Below are 17809 nucleotides of genomic sequence, written 5' to 3' on the forward strand. Positions count from 1 at the left end.
CTGGGGTTTAAAGCATTTTAATATTCCAGCCTTTCTCTATACTATGTATGAATAAGTAGTTCAGTTTTTGTTTTTCATATTACTCTAAACTTCTTGAACAATAGATAGCTAGAATTTTTTAAAGACATGAAGTGGAGGGGCTGTTTTTTGAGAGGGAAAGAAAAGCAATATAAATGATGCATTGCTGGTTTTCAATATGTTCTCATACACAGGAGCTGTATTGTTACTGAAAATACTTTCAAAGATAATCTTTGGGGACTCACTAGAGAATTTCATAAGAGTTGGATAAACTTGTAAAAATTAGAGATAAAATAAAAATGTTTCTTAAAATTACCTTAAGTCTCTCAAACCCAATTATAAAGAGGTGTCTAAAATGATGCTGATTGCAAATGCTCCCTTGTGAGCATCCTTCTGCAGTCGGGGTTCTACAGGGGAGCCCAGGAGAGGAAGGCACTGACAGTGTTGGTAGGTCCACACAGTCTTTAGAATTAGTACTTGGTGTACATTTGCATAATCTTTTAATCTTCACAAAACCTTTTAATATGTCTCAGTTGATCCTCACAGAAGTTTCTGCAATGCATGAAAATAAAAATAGGAACAGCATTTGGTAGATCAGATTTCACAAGATTTTTGCACTTTGGTACTATAATCTAGACTTATCTGTTTAGAAGTGCCTAGAGGGGTTCTCTACTATTTATAATTTAAGAAGCAGATAAATTTCTGTAAGTGGATTGATTACAATAAAGCAAATCATTTATATTATCTTGAATCTAAGTCATAAAACCTTCAAGAATTTGTTCATGATGAATTTTTTTAATTGTTTAATTTAATCAAGAGGCAAGTATGTATTCTGATCATCCTCGGAGAGTAGCACAGGGCACTTGCACAAGTCATCTGCAGCCAAGTGATGCCCCCTCCATGTGCTCTATTACCATCTTTCTTGGCTTCACAGTGTTCTTGGGATCAAGTCTATAACTCTGCATATGATTTATTCTAAGAGTGCCCTGTTAGTTTATTTATCTTCAAACCATAGAAACTTTTGAGAGTATAAAAATACTTCAAGTTAGTGCTACTGTGTAGGGCATCTATAAAACACCTCCATGCCAAAATTATTTTTTTTTTTTACATTGGGGCTTTTTATACAAATCAAAACTGACTTGTAGTAAAATCCTATGTGGTTGACCATAATGGCCATCACATGTTTCCACTACTCCAGTGTCTGGGTATGTTTCTGTGAACTTGGTTGTAGCGGGAATCTTAGAAGTTCTTATTAATAAAATCAAACCTGAGGCCAGTTATTGGGATGAACGCTGGATGATCAGAGAGACAGAACAGGCCACAGCTTCCTCGCTTTCTGCCATCACTCCCTGGGATTAAAGGCATGTGTCACCATGCCTGGCTGTTTCCAATGTGGCCTTGAACTCACAGAGATCCAGAGGGATTTCTACCTCTGGAATGCTAGGATTAAAGGTGTGAGTGCCACCATTTTCTAGTCTTTGTATCTTGTGGGTGTTCTGTCTCTGACCCCAGATAAGTTTATTAGGGTGCACAATATTTTGGGGAACATGATACCACCACACTTGGTAACCACCCTGATAGGCATAGAATAAGGAAATAGAAGTGGGGTGTTGCTCATGCTTTTCCATGCATGTTGAACCACATGCAAAGGAATGTAATTTGCATGTGTGACTAGAACAGGGTACCCCAGTAGATATAGCAGAAGCTGGAGGTCGACTACCTGGGTCTCTCTTAGCTTACTTTAATGTGATGTCCATTGAATGCTAACCTGAAAAGGACACTGCTCAACAGTCCAGGCCAACAACGACATGCAGACCCTTTTCATAGGACACATTGTATCTTGTAACCCACCTAGTCAGCTTTCTTACAGGGCCTCTCAGTGTTTAACCACGCTGGTTGTTGGGCATGCCCTCTCTGTACCTTCTGCAACCTCTCTCTATATATGGAACCATTTTGTCTCAATCCCTTCTCATCTTTTCTCCTAGTTAATTCCCACTTACCTTGTATACTTCAATTCAAACATGGCTAAGGGAAGTCTTGTCTAACTCATTGGCCTATAATAAATATTTGGCTCATGCTTTTAGAATTAGAAGTCTATACTTTCTTCTTGTGAATTCTTTCCCCAGTTTACAATGTGTGTAAGTTCTTTAAACATCTGATTCATGACTGGTCAGTATTTATCTTCTTTTGGTGGCTTTAAGGTCTGTGAGAAGAAAATATTATGGATTTTCCTTCACTACATTTTTCTTAAGGCTCAATGTGCAATAATCACTCAAGTCATACTGTTGAGGAAATAAATGAGTGATGCACCAAGATGAATTTGTTCAAAAGCACTCTTTCCTTTCCCACAGAGGAAATGTAAGGAAAGAAATCAAGCATAAAACTTGGAAGCTTTCCCTAAAATCTGTCATGTTTACTTGGTTTTCTTCTTAGGAAGGATTATTGTCTCTGGCCAGCAAGGCTGTCTGCAGTATGTTTTCACTAAAACATGTAATGTGGTGTTTTAAATTCATCTGAACAAAATAAAATCCTGGCTAGGCAGTGCCAGAGGTCTCAACGGCAGCATAATTAGTAAAGGGAACACTCAGGGAGTCCTTTCTGTGCCCTGTATCTCTAGTACGAAGATGAGGATAACGACAGAAACTCTACAACAGAATTACTGCAAATGGTGTTATAAGAATATGAGTATCCTTTAAAAAAAAGGAGGAGAAAATTAAATATTTTGGGAAACAATTTTATATCACTTTGATTTTCCCCTTTAGATTAAAACCTAGCTTCCCCAGGGTGGAATGCTAGAGAAATGGCTCAGTGGTTAAGAATGTGTACTGCTCTTCCAGAGGACCAGAGTATGGGTCCCAGCACCCAAGTCAGATAATTACCAACCACCTGTAACTCCAGTTCCAGGAGATCTGACATCTTGGGTGTTCAGGAGCACCTACATTTATGTATGCGGCCATACACATGATTAAAAATAACAAAAATAACTTTAAAAATTTAACTTAGCAATGATTTGAATGCTGTATCTTTGAATTAAACTATACAAAGTCTGCCTTAAAGTCTAATGAAGAGTCAAGTAACTGTACGTTTATGTAAGGTGCTGTTGCTCCCGCTAACCTCCAGCCACATTTTATTCTGCAAGTGGGTATAAAAGGAGAATGTTTCATTTCTGAAACCGTAACAAAAAAGAATTCATCGTACAGTTTCTCTTCTGCCGTGATGTTGAAATGAACAACTGTAGTAAACGCTTTTTGCACACAGCTTTTCTCCTTCACCTCTGCTTCCATGGACTGTGACTAACTACAGTTAAAACCAGCTATAAAAACGAGCCCACGACATTTACTTCCAGTCACAGGGGTCACTTTATCCTCTAGTTTATAAGTATTCCATTCTCTTCTCCCTCCTTTCATTTTTAGTAAAATATTTTTAAACATCAAAAACCTTGTAGTGTAAAATATTTCTAATGGAAACAAGCTAAAATATGAATTATAAATAGTTCTCTTGTTGTCAAAGATCACCATTGTTAGAACAAAATTTTTTCCATAGCCAAGAAGAGAGAGCCCTTAATTAGCTATCATAGGAAATCGGCTGGGGTGGGAAGGGGATATATCCTAACAGACAACTGCAGTACAAAAGCTTTTATCCTTGTATCCAGGCCGTGTTCTGATGAGCACACACCATAGGACGACATATCTGTGATTCCTGAAAGGTGTCAACATGGAGACACCCCTAGTCTGTCCATAAAGTCCAGGAAGTGGAACACAGTCTTTGCAGCCACTTTGCGCATCCTTCTCCTTGCTCAGTTCTTACTAGAGGGTCATCCTCTTCTGACAACTGGCAATGTACTTGTTTCTGTTTTCTTTCACTCTGGTGTTGAGAGTCTAGAGAACCTTCTGCAAGTGCTCCATTACTTCACTACACTCCAGCATCATTACATTTTGATAATTCATGTCTCTGTTTCAACAGTTACTTTTGTCTTCAAATAATTTAGTGTTAATGAGAAACTTTTGTAGCAAAATCATCAAGATGTGAGACAAATTATGGTCATTTTACACATTTGTTCAGTTAACAGCTGATCAGGTGATGGCTTCTTTATACAGACGATTAAGATAACTTGAGTATAGAATACTATTTTTTTAATTAATTAGAATTTTAGTTTCTACATAACATGTGAATATTGAGCCTGTTAGATACAAATCATTATTCCTGACCTTGAGACTCCAAAAACAAAACTTAGAAGTAGCTCTATTCTTATGGGTCATGGATTATAGACCAAGAGCCATTATTGATTCACTATTTGTTGGACACATACATACTGAGTATAATTCAGAGAACCTTACAATAACTGTATAATTTTATTCAGACAAAAATCTCTAAGATAAACATTAATATTGCTCAGGTTTATGTATTAAGAAAGCAAACTGAAGACAGCTCAACAAGCCATCTAGTTAATATCAGGCCTGGAACTGAACTTAATGCTGCTCTAGAAGTCATGTATTCTATTTAGAAGTTGAGTCATCCATAAGAAAGTGTACACTTTATTGAATATGTCTTCACATCTAGAAAACTGTTACTGGTTTATGCACACTTCCTAACACTACGTAGTACATACATTATAAAACATTCTTGAAAAGATTAAAGAATTAAACATGAAATAAAAATGCTTCATGCATTTGATATATACTCTACTAAGATATTTAAATTTCATTATCTGAAATTAAAATTTTATTTTGTTATAAATACAGTAATTAAATTATATAAATAGAATGTGTTTTTCTGCTTTTATTTTGTGCTGGAAATTGAACCCAGAGTTTTGTGCTTACCTAGGCAAGCCTCTGAGATGCATCCCTATTTCTACTTTGTTTAGAAGACTCCCTCAGCTCCAGTCTCACACAGATGCATTTAATGTTCATGTTCAGGTGACTGTGTACCAGACTCCATCACAGAAGACTGTTCCAATACTCCTTAACCTCTTCAGTGATGCTGTCTTTTAGCATTTGAAATGATATTTACCAAATTTACTGTCATTACTTAAATTTATAGGAAAAAAATACACCTAAATTTGCCACCTGATTTTCTTCCTTGCACTATTTAAGTTAGTTTACTACCTCATGAAGACCAGCACTTTTCTCCAAAAGAACATTAGTCAAATGACTAATTAGGAAGACGCATATACAACATCTCTAGACATGTATTTGACATAAGAGAAGGTATCTATTGAACTAAATACTGTGTAATCTTAAATGCAACTGGAAAATGCATCTAAATCTATGCCGTGTATTGTCTTCATGACAATTAAACTCACTGTATCAAATGTGATCAGATCTTTATGGAGATCAACCCTATTGGCTTGTGCAGACTCTTGCAACCTGGCTGGCAAAATTTTTACTCTAGAAGTAGGAAAAATGTTCATTTGATATTTTCTCATGTGTATATTTATTACTGGTGCTGTTTGACCACAGTGCCCTTAGAGACATGTGAAGCTCAACTGTATGTGTTACTGAGATCCCTTGTTAAAGGTAGATGATGTGACCTGAGCACCCATGTGCATACCTTATAATATGTTATAGTAGAGAGAAAAGCAGCAGAGGGTGAACCTACTACTTGGAGAAACAAAACTCTGCAACACTCTCGTGTGACCTGTGACTTCATACAGCCAGGAACATGTAAGGGCAATAGAGACACTCCCAGCTTAAATGTGAACACTTAATAATCCTTAGAAAATTACCAGCTGCCATGCTAAAATTATGTTTAGATTATTTTCACATCATATATCCACATTGCCACACCAGTAGAACAAGCAAAACATATTCAGAGTGTGCCGGATGGAAAGCCTTGTTGACTAGCGTCACATTCTCTGATCCCTGGAAAACTGAGAGGATGTCTGCCTTCAGGAGAGGACTTCTCTCTCTGCACATTGTCCTAGTCTCCACCAGAAGGCTCCATCATTGATGTTTTGACCAATTTGAATAAGAATAAACCAATAATGAACTGACTGTTGGCCAGTTCTACAAGTCAATGCTTGTGTGATGGATGTCTTCAAGTCTTAATATCACTTTAGTGTCTCCTTGCTGGTTTTCATCTGCAGTTTGATAGTTTTATAAAATATTTGTTAGCATAAACTCTGTAACCTATTAGGAATGACTCTGCCCTCTGGTCCTTCCTACCCATAATCTCATGTGAATTATTTAATATCTTTGTAATTCCGACGTCCTAAGCAGAAAACAAAGTTAATAAAAGCATCACCAGTTACAATTCTATAATTATAATAGAAGGAAAATTAAGAAGTCATGAACAGTACCACATAGATCATTAATAATATTTATTCACTCAATGAATATTAGTGTTAAAAGGTATTTTTGTCAGAGTTGGTGAATGTCAGTGTTTCAGCCACTTATAAGTACTTGTGAAAAGATACATTATCGAAGATCAACTCTTTTTCCAAGTGTGTTTCCCAACAGGCATTGCCTGCTCGGAAAACTTTGCTGCCTACTAACATGTAAACCTCAAGAGATTAGTGTAACATCAGAAAGCACACACTGTCCCAGAGAGGTCTATTGGTGATCTTCTCTTGTGATGTTGTTTAGAGCCCTCTTGAATGGACCTATTATGTTTTCAGACTGCTTCAGGTGTTTCAATATGTTTGGAACTCAACAGTTGTTTTGTCATATAATTGTACACTGTCCTTCCATTTCTCTGTTGTCTACTCTCTCTCGGGCCAGTGTTGGAATCTTAGCAGAGGAATAGCTTTTAACTCTGTAGATATTCCTGAGGTAGCTATTCTGAGGCAAGTGCTAAGCCAGATGGAGCACATGGTGTTGTCTCGGCCTCTGTGGGAGAGAAGTTACTCAGCTGACTTCACAGTGTTAAGAATAGGTCAACATATACTGAGATGTCATAGTTTCTGTGAACTTTCAGTAAACTTTTACCTTTTTATAGTAAAATTTGCAGATTTTATGTCTATCCATTACTTTACTTACTCAGAAACAAGATCTCATGTATCCCAGCCTCATTATGTAATTGAGGATGACTTTAGTGTCTAATCTTCCTGCCTCCATGACTCTTGTGTTGATGTTACAAGTGTGCACACTACCCACTTTATGGAACCTAGGATTTTGTGTATGTTAAGCAAATATTCTACCAACTGCATCACAAGCCCAGCCCCTAATGAAGACTTTAACAAAGGTGTTCATCAGTCCAATTCCTTGCTTCCTGGCACAGCTTTCCTATGTACTGTGAGGTATTTCCAAAGAGAAAGCATGCTGTCAAATCTATGTGCATTCTTTCCTGCACTCAGGGCTTTATGTGCTTTTACCCACTTCCTAATTTTGAAGCATGTGGGCAGTCTTTACACATACATACATGTTTAGGTTCTATGACAGGATCTGAAATTTCACCCCCTCAAACTTTGACATGCTCTTTTTATGCTGTTAGAAACTGGCCTCTGTGGAGAGGGAGACAGCCTTGGGATTTCCTCTAAGATGTCCTGTCCTCAATGGTGCAGGAATTTGAGTGTGAACACTTGTAAGCCTGTAAAAATCAGGGTTAACCTACAAAATAAATTGTGTCAGGCCAATTGAATTTTAGATAAATAATGAGTTGTGTGTGTCCCAAATATAGTATGGAGCACACACAACAAAATACTCATTGTGTTTCTGAGATTTAAACTGGCAAGTAACGTGTATATTTAGCACACCAGGCAATGCTGGGAATGGAGTACAGCACAAAGGAGATTGGGAGGAACTGGAAAGAACAAGTAGCATGGGTGACAGTTCAAAGGAGGTCAGCTGTTAGTATAATTAATATTAATCATTTGATTTAAGAAACAGGAGCATAATCCACAAATAATAAACAAAGACAACCTTACATAATTGATTTTTAATTAAATACATAGAACATCAATAATAAACATGAGCTAATGATAAATGACTGTATATTATATAAGGGTTAATTTTTACTTAAGCATAATCAATAATCATCCATAATCATAGGGACTTTCATTATATATGCTAACTGTATACATTACACATACATCTGTAGATTTCCTCATTTCTTTGTCTTCATTGCCATAAAAATGACCAAAGTTTTTTAGCATGCATAATGCACATGTGTCTCACAGGTACACAGGTCAGAAGTCTGTATTGATCAACTGCCTCAGTTCTAAGAAGCTCTCTGTCCTGAATTCAGCCCTACCAGAGGCTCCAGGGGAGAACTTGTTTCTATGGTCCTTCATGTTCTTGACCAAACTCACTTCCATGTAAGTGCAGGACTGAAGCCCCAGATCCCAGCTGGCTGTGTGAAGGGGCTGCTTGTAGCTAGAGTTTTCCTGCCTGGCCCACAGTCAGGACAAATCTCTCTCACCCGCCAGTCCCACAGCCGCTCAGACCCAACCAAGTAAACACAGAGACTTATATTGATTACAAACTGTATAGCCATGGCAGGCTTCTTGCTAACTGTTCGTACAGCTTAAATTAATCAATTTCCATTAATCTATACCTTGCCACATGGCTCGTGGCTTACCAGCATCTTCACATGCTGTTTTTCATTGTGGCAGCTGGCAGTGTCTCTCTCTCAGCCTTCCACTTCCCAGCTTTATTCTCCTCTGTTAGTCCCGCCTTACTTCCTGCCTGGCCACTGGCCAATCAGTGATTTATTTATTGACCAATCAGCAACACACTTGACATACAGACCATCCCACAGCAGCCGCTCTCTGCTTGTAGAGGCTTCATAGAGACCCTCACATGCAGCCAGTTTGTCTTCAAAGTGGGCATCTCTACCTCCATTTCTCTTCGGAGGTTTCCTCTTTCTTGCTTTCTCTTCTCTAGACCGATTCTGTCATCAAGGCTCACATGATTAGGTTGGGGCTAATGGCATTATTCAATGCCATCTCTTTATCCAAGAGTCTACAACCTTCCTTCTACCTGAAGCATCATTTTGTGTGTGTGTCTGTGTGTCTGTGTGTGTCTGTGTGTGTCTGTGCCATACTCACAGATACTAGTACTACAGTATGAAAAATCTTGGAAAGACATTCTGCTTACCACATACCCCAGTTTTTCCGATACAGTGTATGATTTACAATTTAACTGAAGCATTTTCAGAGAGTATTCCAACTGGGAATAAACAATAAACATAAAAGTGAACAGAAGACAAGATTACAACCCTTTGATTCTAATTTTGCTAATATACAATTAATGGAGCATACTCTCTTTGTTCTCAAACTGAACTGATTCATTATTTAGAAAGTGGTCTATGGCTTGGAAAGGAATAAATGCTTTATATGGATACTCAGGAGTCAAATAGAAACCTGGTGTTTATTCAAGACAGAAGCATGTTTGTCTGGTGCCAGTTATTTTTAAGGTATTAAAACTATTTGAAAGGACATGTAAGTTGTAATCATGACACAGTCTTAAATGAACCTGATTTTATTTGATATAATGAAAAATTAAACTGTTAGTCTAAAAGTACTGCAAAAGATATTTTCCCATTCTTTTCTGTGAGCTCCAACATCAGCATATAAATGGCTTCATCAATTATTGAGGAAAGACTAAGAAAAGAAAAATGACTGATTGAGATGCTGCATGTTGAATTGTGGATTTGAAGCCCTTGGTTGAAGGTATCTGATGGTCCAAGTCCTTCAGAGTTCTCTCTTGCTCTCTTGTCTGCTCCTCTATTTAAATTTCTTTTTAGAGAAAAATTTAGAAGGATAGAAAGACCACTTAAAGAGTTTTTTAAATAGACTATCAGATAAAATATATGTTTCAAGCATTGAAATACTGATGTTAAAAATAGATCACAGTGTAGACAAAGACCACTTTACAAGGGCAAATGATGTTAAATTTAAACTAACACTTTCTCTTCAGTGTTAATTGTTCATGACACTGATAACACATGGCTTTCTTTACTCTCTTCTGTGTTCCAACACACAGCAATAAACCCTGGAGTTATTTGGTTTGCCATCTAGGGCTTGTTGCTTGTTTATTTCTATATAGGTATATTGGATTCTGGGATGGAAGTCTAAACTTTAAGGCAAAAACTCAACAGTGAAAGTCCATTTATAAGTCCTGAGCCCTTGTGCATTTGTGAAACTAACACTTAGGTATAAATGACAAAGGAATTACAACTGACAAAATTACAAAAGCTACGTCCTTTATGATTGTATCAGAATCATAGCTTACATAACCTTCAAATAGTTTAGGTAGATGCTAATGAGAAAATGAACTTATTAATTAACATTAACATGAATGCTTCTCTTGTATTTAAAAATTACTCACGCTCTCAATCCCATAGTAATCATATAGATATCACCACATAATCATAATGCTAATAATGTAGTGCCAACTATTTAACCCAAAATGCAAGTGTCTACTTATCATCTAATCTCAAGGTAGGTTAATCACAAAGAGTCTCATTATCAGAAGTTTTAAATTCTATATCAAGTTGTTTTAAGGTACTCTTTATTACCTTAGCTCAGATCCTTTACACGGTTTTACAATGTATACTTATAAAATATTTTTCCCCTTCCATGTAAACTGCAGAGATTAAACTTTACTTCCTTCTCTATATACATAAAGTCATATGTCTTTGAACACCTTTAGATAATATTGATTATTTATATACTGCTTATTAATCAATAAAAAATCATTTAAAGATATTTATATATTAATGGGCCAAAAATTGTACAAGTAATGTTAAGAAATAAATGTAGGCTTTGCCCCTGGGGTTATGCTGCTGCACCATATGATCCAATGTAATGTTGATATAGTAAACATGAATAACTGCAGAAAAATTCAAGTTATTTCAAAATACTAACACTCTAACTAGAATTATTAATTTTTAAAAATCATTTTAACTTTACTGCAATTTTATCTTTACATTTAACATATCTGCAATGCAGTACTTGAAAGCTGAGATATGACGATCATGAGTTCAAGGCTGGCTTGGTCTACACAGTGTGACCCTGACTCAAAACAAAATAAATCTATGACAAAAGAGGAGAAAAATTTTCCCTTTCTATTCACCCATACAGCACATATGACACCACTGTGTTCACAGAACAGCCACCTGTTGTGGAATATGTTTGTACACTGTGTGAAGATGTGTCACTGTGATTGGTTTAATAAAGAGATGAATGGCCAATAGCTAGGCAGGAAGAGGTTAGGCAGGACTTCTGGGGACAGAGAGGTCTGGAGAAGAAGAAAGGCAGAGTCACTAGCTGGACAAAGAGGGAACAAGACATGCAGGAGGAGAGGTAAAAGCCACGAGTCACGTGGCGACACATAGATGAATAGAAATGGATTGATTTAAATTATAAGAGCTAGTGGGACAAGCCTAAGCTGTAGGCAGAACTCTTACAATTAATAAGTCTCCATGTCCTTTCTGAGAGCTGGTAGTGCAAAGGTGCATCTTTCTCTCCTTCCTCCTCCTTTGGTTCTCTTGTGAACTATAATTGATGAAGTTCTGGAAGACCTAGAAAGGATGATGCCTAACCCCTCATTCTAACTTATGGCATTTTGCTCTCCTGACAGTGGGTTGATGAGCATCTTCAGGTTACCTACTTACCTTCTCTTCTCTTAGTAAAATCCACAACAACAAAAGATCATGTCAGTTTTATTCAAGAATTTGTATGTGCTAAGATCTCACTGGTGTCTGACACTGGATAATTCAGACCCTTGGGAAAATTCCTAAAACAAATAAAAATTTAAATGAATTTATATGTACCAAGCTCTCACTGGTGTCTGACACTGGATGATTGAGACCCTTGGGAAAATTCCTAAAATAAATAAAAATTTAGCACCCAGACATTTGTGCTATCAACACATAAAAATAAAATATTTGAAGTGTTCTTGACACTTTTCATTAACTTCTCTATGTTTACTATACCTTTTGGTAGAGATATCTTAAACTTTTTTCTTTACATTTGAAGAAATGTGAGCTTATGGTATAGTAATTAACCTCTCATGTGTCTAGCACCACATGTTTTAAACAATCTATTCATGTAGGTAAAAATTATAGATCTAGAATAAATTCTTAATTACTTACTTTATCTTATAGCTCTTTGTGGACAACAATAGTTCACTATTAATATATCATTAAATACAGAGTTTCAAGGCAATTGTGGCATAAATCATTTATACCAACCAATTTTTTAAACATTTTTATTGCATAAAATATATATCCATGTATTTATGGCATTAATCATGGTGGTTTCTAATTTCGTGCAAAACTATGGTTTTTAAAAGGTATAAAATGTTACATATTCATTTTATAACTATTAAATCGTATTTATTAAATATTATTACATAGACATTTCAGTTCATTATTTGAACATCCAAATAGGGTGAAACTGTCAACTAAATCAATTTAAAAATACTTTATCTCGCCTCTGCAATTGCTAAGGTCTTTTAATGGAAGTATTGCTGTAATTGGAATTAATTAATCATATAATTAGAAGTAATGAACAGTTGGAAGCAGAAAAAAATGGGTAGAACCCTTATTCCTTTAAGATTTCATCTCAAAGAGCTTTCAATGGGTAAATGGCAATATGAAATTCTCTGACCCATTTCTTTATACTTATTTTAATAGAAATTACTCAACTGAATTCAGAGAAAGTCTACAAAACTCCTTAGGATATAAGAGATGTCACTCAGAGATAGAACACTCTTCCAGTGTGTGCAAGGTCCTGATCCCCATCTACAGAATCATGAACAATAGATAAAGAAATCACCTTACAATAGGGGAAAACCTCCCATAATGCTAAGCTTCTAAATTATTAATATAAGAGCTATTTAAAATTATGGCATTTGGAACTATCACTCCAAAATGTATTTTGAAAAATCCATTTAAACTAACATATATCCAATAAAATATTAATGTGTTAATTGCATATATAACATTTAATATTTTGTAATTCATATATTTGTATTAGGATGGATTGCATTGAACATTTGGACATTGCATGTCTCACTTGTAAGATTTCAAAAACACAGGAAAATAGGGCTGGGAGATGGTTCAGTGGTTAAGAGCTCCTGTTGCTCTTTCAGAGGATCCTGATTCATTTTCTAACACCTACATGGTAAGGCCTAATTGTTAACTACAGTTTGGGAATCGGATACCCTCTTCTGGCCTCGCTGGGTACTACATGCATGTGATGCAATGCCATATACGCAGGCAAACACTCCTGCACATAAAATAAAATGAATCCATATTTTTAAAACCAGAGGGAAAGAAGAAGAAAGTGTATTTTCACAGTCATTTGACAGTAAGATAACAAAGTGAATACTGTACTTAGAAAGTACAATATATAAATAAAAGAATAAGAATTTTTCAACCAACATTTTTCATTTATTGGTATTTTCAAAGCTTCTGAAATTAAACATGAGGAAAATAAATCTTAAAATGATGTCAGGACAAGATGACAAGATGAACTGTATTAAACAAAGTGCATTCAAGGCTTTTCTAGAGTCAGGGATGTGGTGTTTTGCTGAGTTACTAATTTCCTGTGAATTCTTCCCAGATAAATTTCCAAATGGTTGTAGAAATTGTTTCCCAAACTTCTTTTCAAAGAAACAATGAACAAAACGGCGCTTACACTGCTTACAATGTGTACTAACGAAGTTTCTTGACACTATCAAAATCAACCACGAAGTTTATTTGCCTACATCTTGCATGTGTATGTACACATACACACAAATGTGTGTGCCACATGAGTCTTAGGGATATCTGTTACTGAAAAATTTACTGCTTATTTATTACAATTAGGTAAATAAGAGCATGCTATGAAAGTGATCTCCTTTTGACATTACTGCATCTCCCCAGGTTAATCTCTTGGCTTTTGGAGTTATCATATACAAAGTTTTTCGCCACACTGCGGGGTTGAAACCAGAAGTTAGTTGCTATGAGAACATAAGGTACGTACGTGGTCCTTAAAGTTTACTTAAAAGTTTTAGCAACTCGTTTTTCTTTCTTACTTGCTTGCCTGCTTTTCTCCTTTCTTTCTTCTCACTCTCTTTCTTTCTTGTAGGTCTGGGTTATAACAGACTCAGTCACAGGGTATCCCATGTGGTAGGCAAATGTTCAATCACCCTGCAACACTCTCAGCCCCTTAATCACCTACACAACAAATAATCTGGGAGACTATGTTTTCAAAAGAATTAGTTTTTTCACTTATTTATAATATATATTAGGGAAAAGCATTTAATGTATTTAATAAAATTATAAATATCAGAGATTAAATGGTAAGTGAATCCATCTTCGAAAATGTACTCCCATTTGAAAGAGAAAAGATGATCATTGTTTTAAGCTAAAAATAGATCTTAATGACTATATTTTGTAAGATATTTCTCAGAACTTGGCAAATCTTTCTTCTGATTCAGAGTTTATATGTTGCTATGATTTTTCCTTTACCTCCCTCTCTAAGACTGATCTATTAAGACCTTGGAAATGCTTTGTTCAGGAGAAGCTGAAGTAGGAGTGTAGGAAGCAGCTGCAGCTTGTGTTGCTTGGGAACACTCCTGCATCCTGCCATCCTGAGACCTCCAGGAAGATTCATAGTTGGGATTTAGCAAGTGTTTGAGCGATTATTTTCTTTCAGTTCTCAATAGTACGAGTTTCATGTGTGTCCTTGCTTCAATAAAGTTCAAAATGGTGCATTTTCGGAGGTGCGTTGCTAGCACACCTGCAGTAATGCATCAATGGCCCTGCTGATTTGAATCAGAGAGTGAGCCAGTAAACGTCAGTTGCTGCATTTTATTTCTTCTTCTTTTTGTTTTGTTTGTTTGTTTGTTTTTGTCTGTTTGTTTTTCTTTTGTTTTATTTATTTATTCATTCGTTTATTTATTTGTCTATTTAGGTTTTTTTTTTTTTTTTGTCTATTTAGGTTTTTAAAAACAAGACCTCTATATGTAACTCTGGCTGTCCTGGAATTCACTCTGTAGACTAGGCTGGCCTCGAACTCAAAGAGATCCACCTGCCTCTACCTCCCAAGTGCTGGGATTAAAGCCACCACCACCTGGCACCTAGCAGCTTCATTTTCAAAGCCATGTCCTCAGTGAGAAAGATTTAATATTGTTTTACCTGAAGTCACTGACAGTTGGTTGAAAATATCAATAGCTTAATATACATATGCATATTTCCCTTAAATTTTAAGACATTGATATTCTGACATGAATTTGTTTTGAGGTTTCTACCTTGCAAATGCAGCAACAGTGACAAAATTCTAGATTTATACTCTATTCTTTCATCACTATTGAACTTAAAAATAAACCAGAAGCCACTTTCGAAGACATAAGTGCCAGCTGATGTGAGTCCACACAGGATGCTCTTTCAGGACCACTGTCACAGTAGACATGAAATCAAAGCCTGTATACTGCAGTATGCTAGTTTAGAATATTTTAAAATTAAGTATTTCCTTCAAAAATGGTACATTTTAATAATGAGACCTTAGTTTTTGAAGCAGATTCCAGGTTGAACAGGAAGATATTTACCCTGAAGGCTATCACATCAAACCACAAGCCAGCTGTCAGCATCTAAGTCATTTATGACTTTTCTGGTCATAAACTACTTACTCTGGGAATCCTTAGAAAAACTGGGGGATATGTTGGATATGGGTTGCAACTGGGCATTCCATGGGCTTGCAGGGGTTCTGACGGATGCTCTTCAAACACACTCCAGGTCTTGTGCCAGAGGCGCCCTTGCCCTCCTCTTCCTTCTGGGTACCACCTGGATCTTTGGGGTTCTGCACGTGGTACATGCTTCTGTGGTGACAGCTTACCTCTTCACGGTCAGCAATGCCTTCCAAGGGATGTTCATTTTCTTGTTCCTATGTGTTTTATCTAGAAAGGTAAGGATTCTAAAAATTTTGGTCAAAACTAGATTATATTTGTGTAGCATATTACCAAACTGATAGAAAATTTTTAGCCTTGAAGATTTTTGATTTCTACCTTTTATTGCCTAATTGTAGTCCATTTTAAATATACAATAATGACTAAAATAATTTTACTTTAAAATAACAGAATATAGCTGTCCATATCCAAATATGCCTTGCAAAAAGCCTTGTTACTAAATATATATAATATAATTATAATATAATATAATATAATATAATATAATATAAGCTATATAGCTTATATTCACTTGAGTATATTCTTATATTCAAACAGCAATAAGACTTCAGTAAAGCAAATATTGTGATTTGAAAGTAATGCTATGAGACTGTCTTAATAATGTAGTGTTTTTTCTTTTCTCTTTCATCAAGATTCAAGAAGAATATTATAGATTGTTCAAAAATGTCCCCTGTTGTTTTGGCTGTTTAAGGTAAACAAAGAGAATTCCTGATAATTATAGCTCCAATGAAATGAAAACTTCAAACTTCAGATAACCCGTGTGTAAAAGGCAACCCATTCTTTCATTGTTAGTAATTAATTTCAAATTCATGTTTCCATTCACAGTAAAAAGGATGTACTTAATGTGAGATAAAATTATGGACCAGAGAGCTACAGTGTGTTTTCCTACATGACATAGTTAGATATGTCAAAAATAGTACTGCAGATATTTGGAAAGTAATTGGTTTCTCTGGAGTGATATCACTGTGCCCAAGGAAAGATTTCTTTCTAACATAAGAAATATATGAATGTCCTGAAGGAAACCACTGGCTTGATATCTTTGTGACTCATGTTGCCTTTCAAACGAGTCCCCTACCACCTTAGTAATGAGTTCTGTTGCAGAAAGGAGAACATAAGAGAGTTGGAGGGGAGACTACAAAGCGAGGAAGAGAGCCTCTCTGATGAGGAATTGTCATCCCAATAAACTTGGCTTTCTCTCAACTTGATGAGAAAATTTCAAGATAAAATAATGGAAAAAAAATACAACCTAGCAGTTTGGGAATTGGCCTGAACTTAAAAGACCCAGACCTAAATTTGCTATATCCATGTTCATTTTTACTATTCTAAAAGAAAACAAAGAAAAATCCCTACAATGAAATATACAGAATGTATGCTCTTACATTAACATTAGATTTGAGTGTGAAATGTTTTTTTGTTCTTCAGATTGAGACTTCAAATATATAGTCAGTAAAGCGCAAATTTGTCAAGCTATAATACTGTTTATGTCTGTACTGCAGAAATAGAGTGTGAAGTATTTTGTCTACAATATTTTACTGTTGTGAAAATTATCTTTTCATATTAGAGCAATATACTTGAATACTTCATTGTTTTTAATCTTACAACTAGTATAATTCATGTTGCAACCATTCCTTTTAATTGACAGTTTTTAAGAGGGCATTGTAAATTTAAAGTATTCATAAAGTGAATTGTAATTTTTTTCTGATCAGGAAAATGCACCATTAAAGCATTATTTGTAATGAAGTCACTGAGTGCTGTAGGAGATTCATAGTGGATCTATTTGCTCACCATTTGCTACTACCTATCAAAGTCCATTTGTTTCTATGTGTGGCTCCTGTCTAGTCTCTTATTCAAATGAAGAGCAGATTTTCTTTTCAGAAAGTCACTGTTCTGTATACCTTCCTGAGGATGTGACTCACGGGACACTATGATTTTAATATCTATGCTGTTGGGTGAGGCCTGACATGTCCTCTCCTGAAAATAAAAAGCCAGCTTGTGAAGCAGTCCTGCCATTGTTTGGTTGGGATGTGCTCTCAAGAAGACCACTCACCTGCTAAGAAAGACTTTGCATTTCTAGAGTCTGTGAGACAATACACTTTCATTTCATCTCCCAGTTTCTTACATATTAAATCTGTGACCCAAGACTGCCATTGGCATTCCAAGATAGTACTGTAGAA

General features: G+C 35.8%; 1 protein-coding gene across 1 annotated transcript in view; it reads left to right on the forward strand.

The window, feature by feature from the left end:
* Window positions 1-17375, forward strand: part of Adgrl4 (adhesion G protein-coupled receptor L4) — a 95140-nt gene extending 77765 nt beyond the window's left edge. The window contains exons 13-15 of the mRNA XM_052731264.1: window positions 13831-13922; window positions 15685-15853; window positions 16268-17375. Of these exons, the coding sequence (XP_052587224.1) occupies window positions 13831-13922; window positions 15685-15853; window positions 16268-16330 (324 nt within the window). The 3' untranslated portion in view covers window positions 16331-17375. The remainder of the gene's footprint in view (window positions 1-13830; window positions 13923-15684; window positions 15854-16267) is intronic.
* The last annotated feature ends 434 nt before the right edge of the window (window positions 17376-17809 follow it).

The sequence above is a fragment of the Peromyscus californicus genome, unplaced genomic scaffold (genome assembly GCF_007827085.1).
Source record: "Peromyscus californicus insignis strain IS unplaced genomic scaffold, ASM782708v3 Scaffold_9__1_contigs__length_137607984, whole genome shotgun sequence".
Taxonomy (NCBI): Eukaryota; Metazoa; Chordata; class Mammalia; order Rodentia; family Cricetidae; genus Peromyscus; species Peromyscus californicus.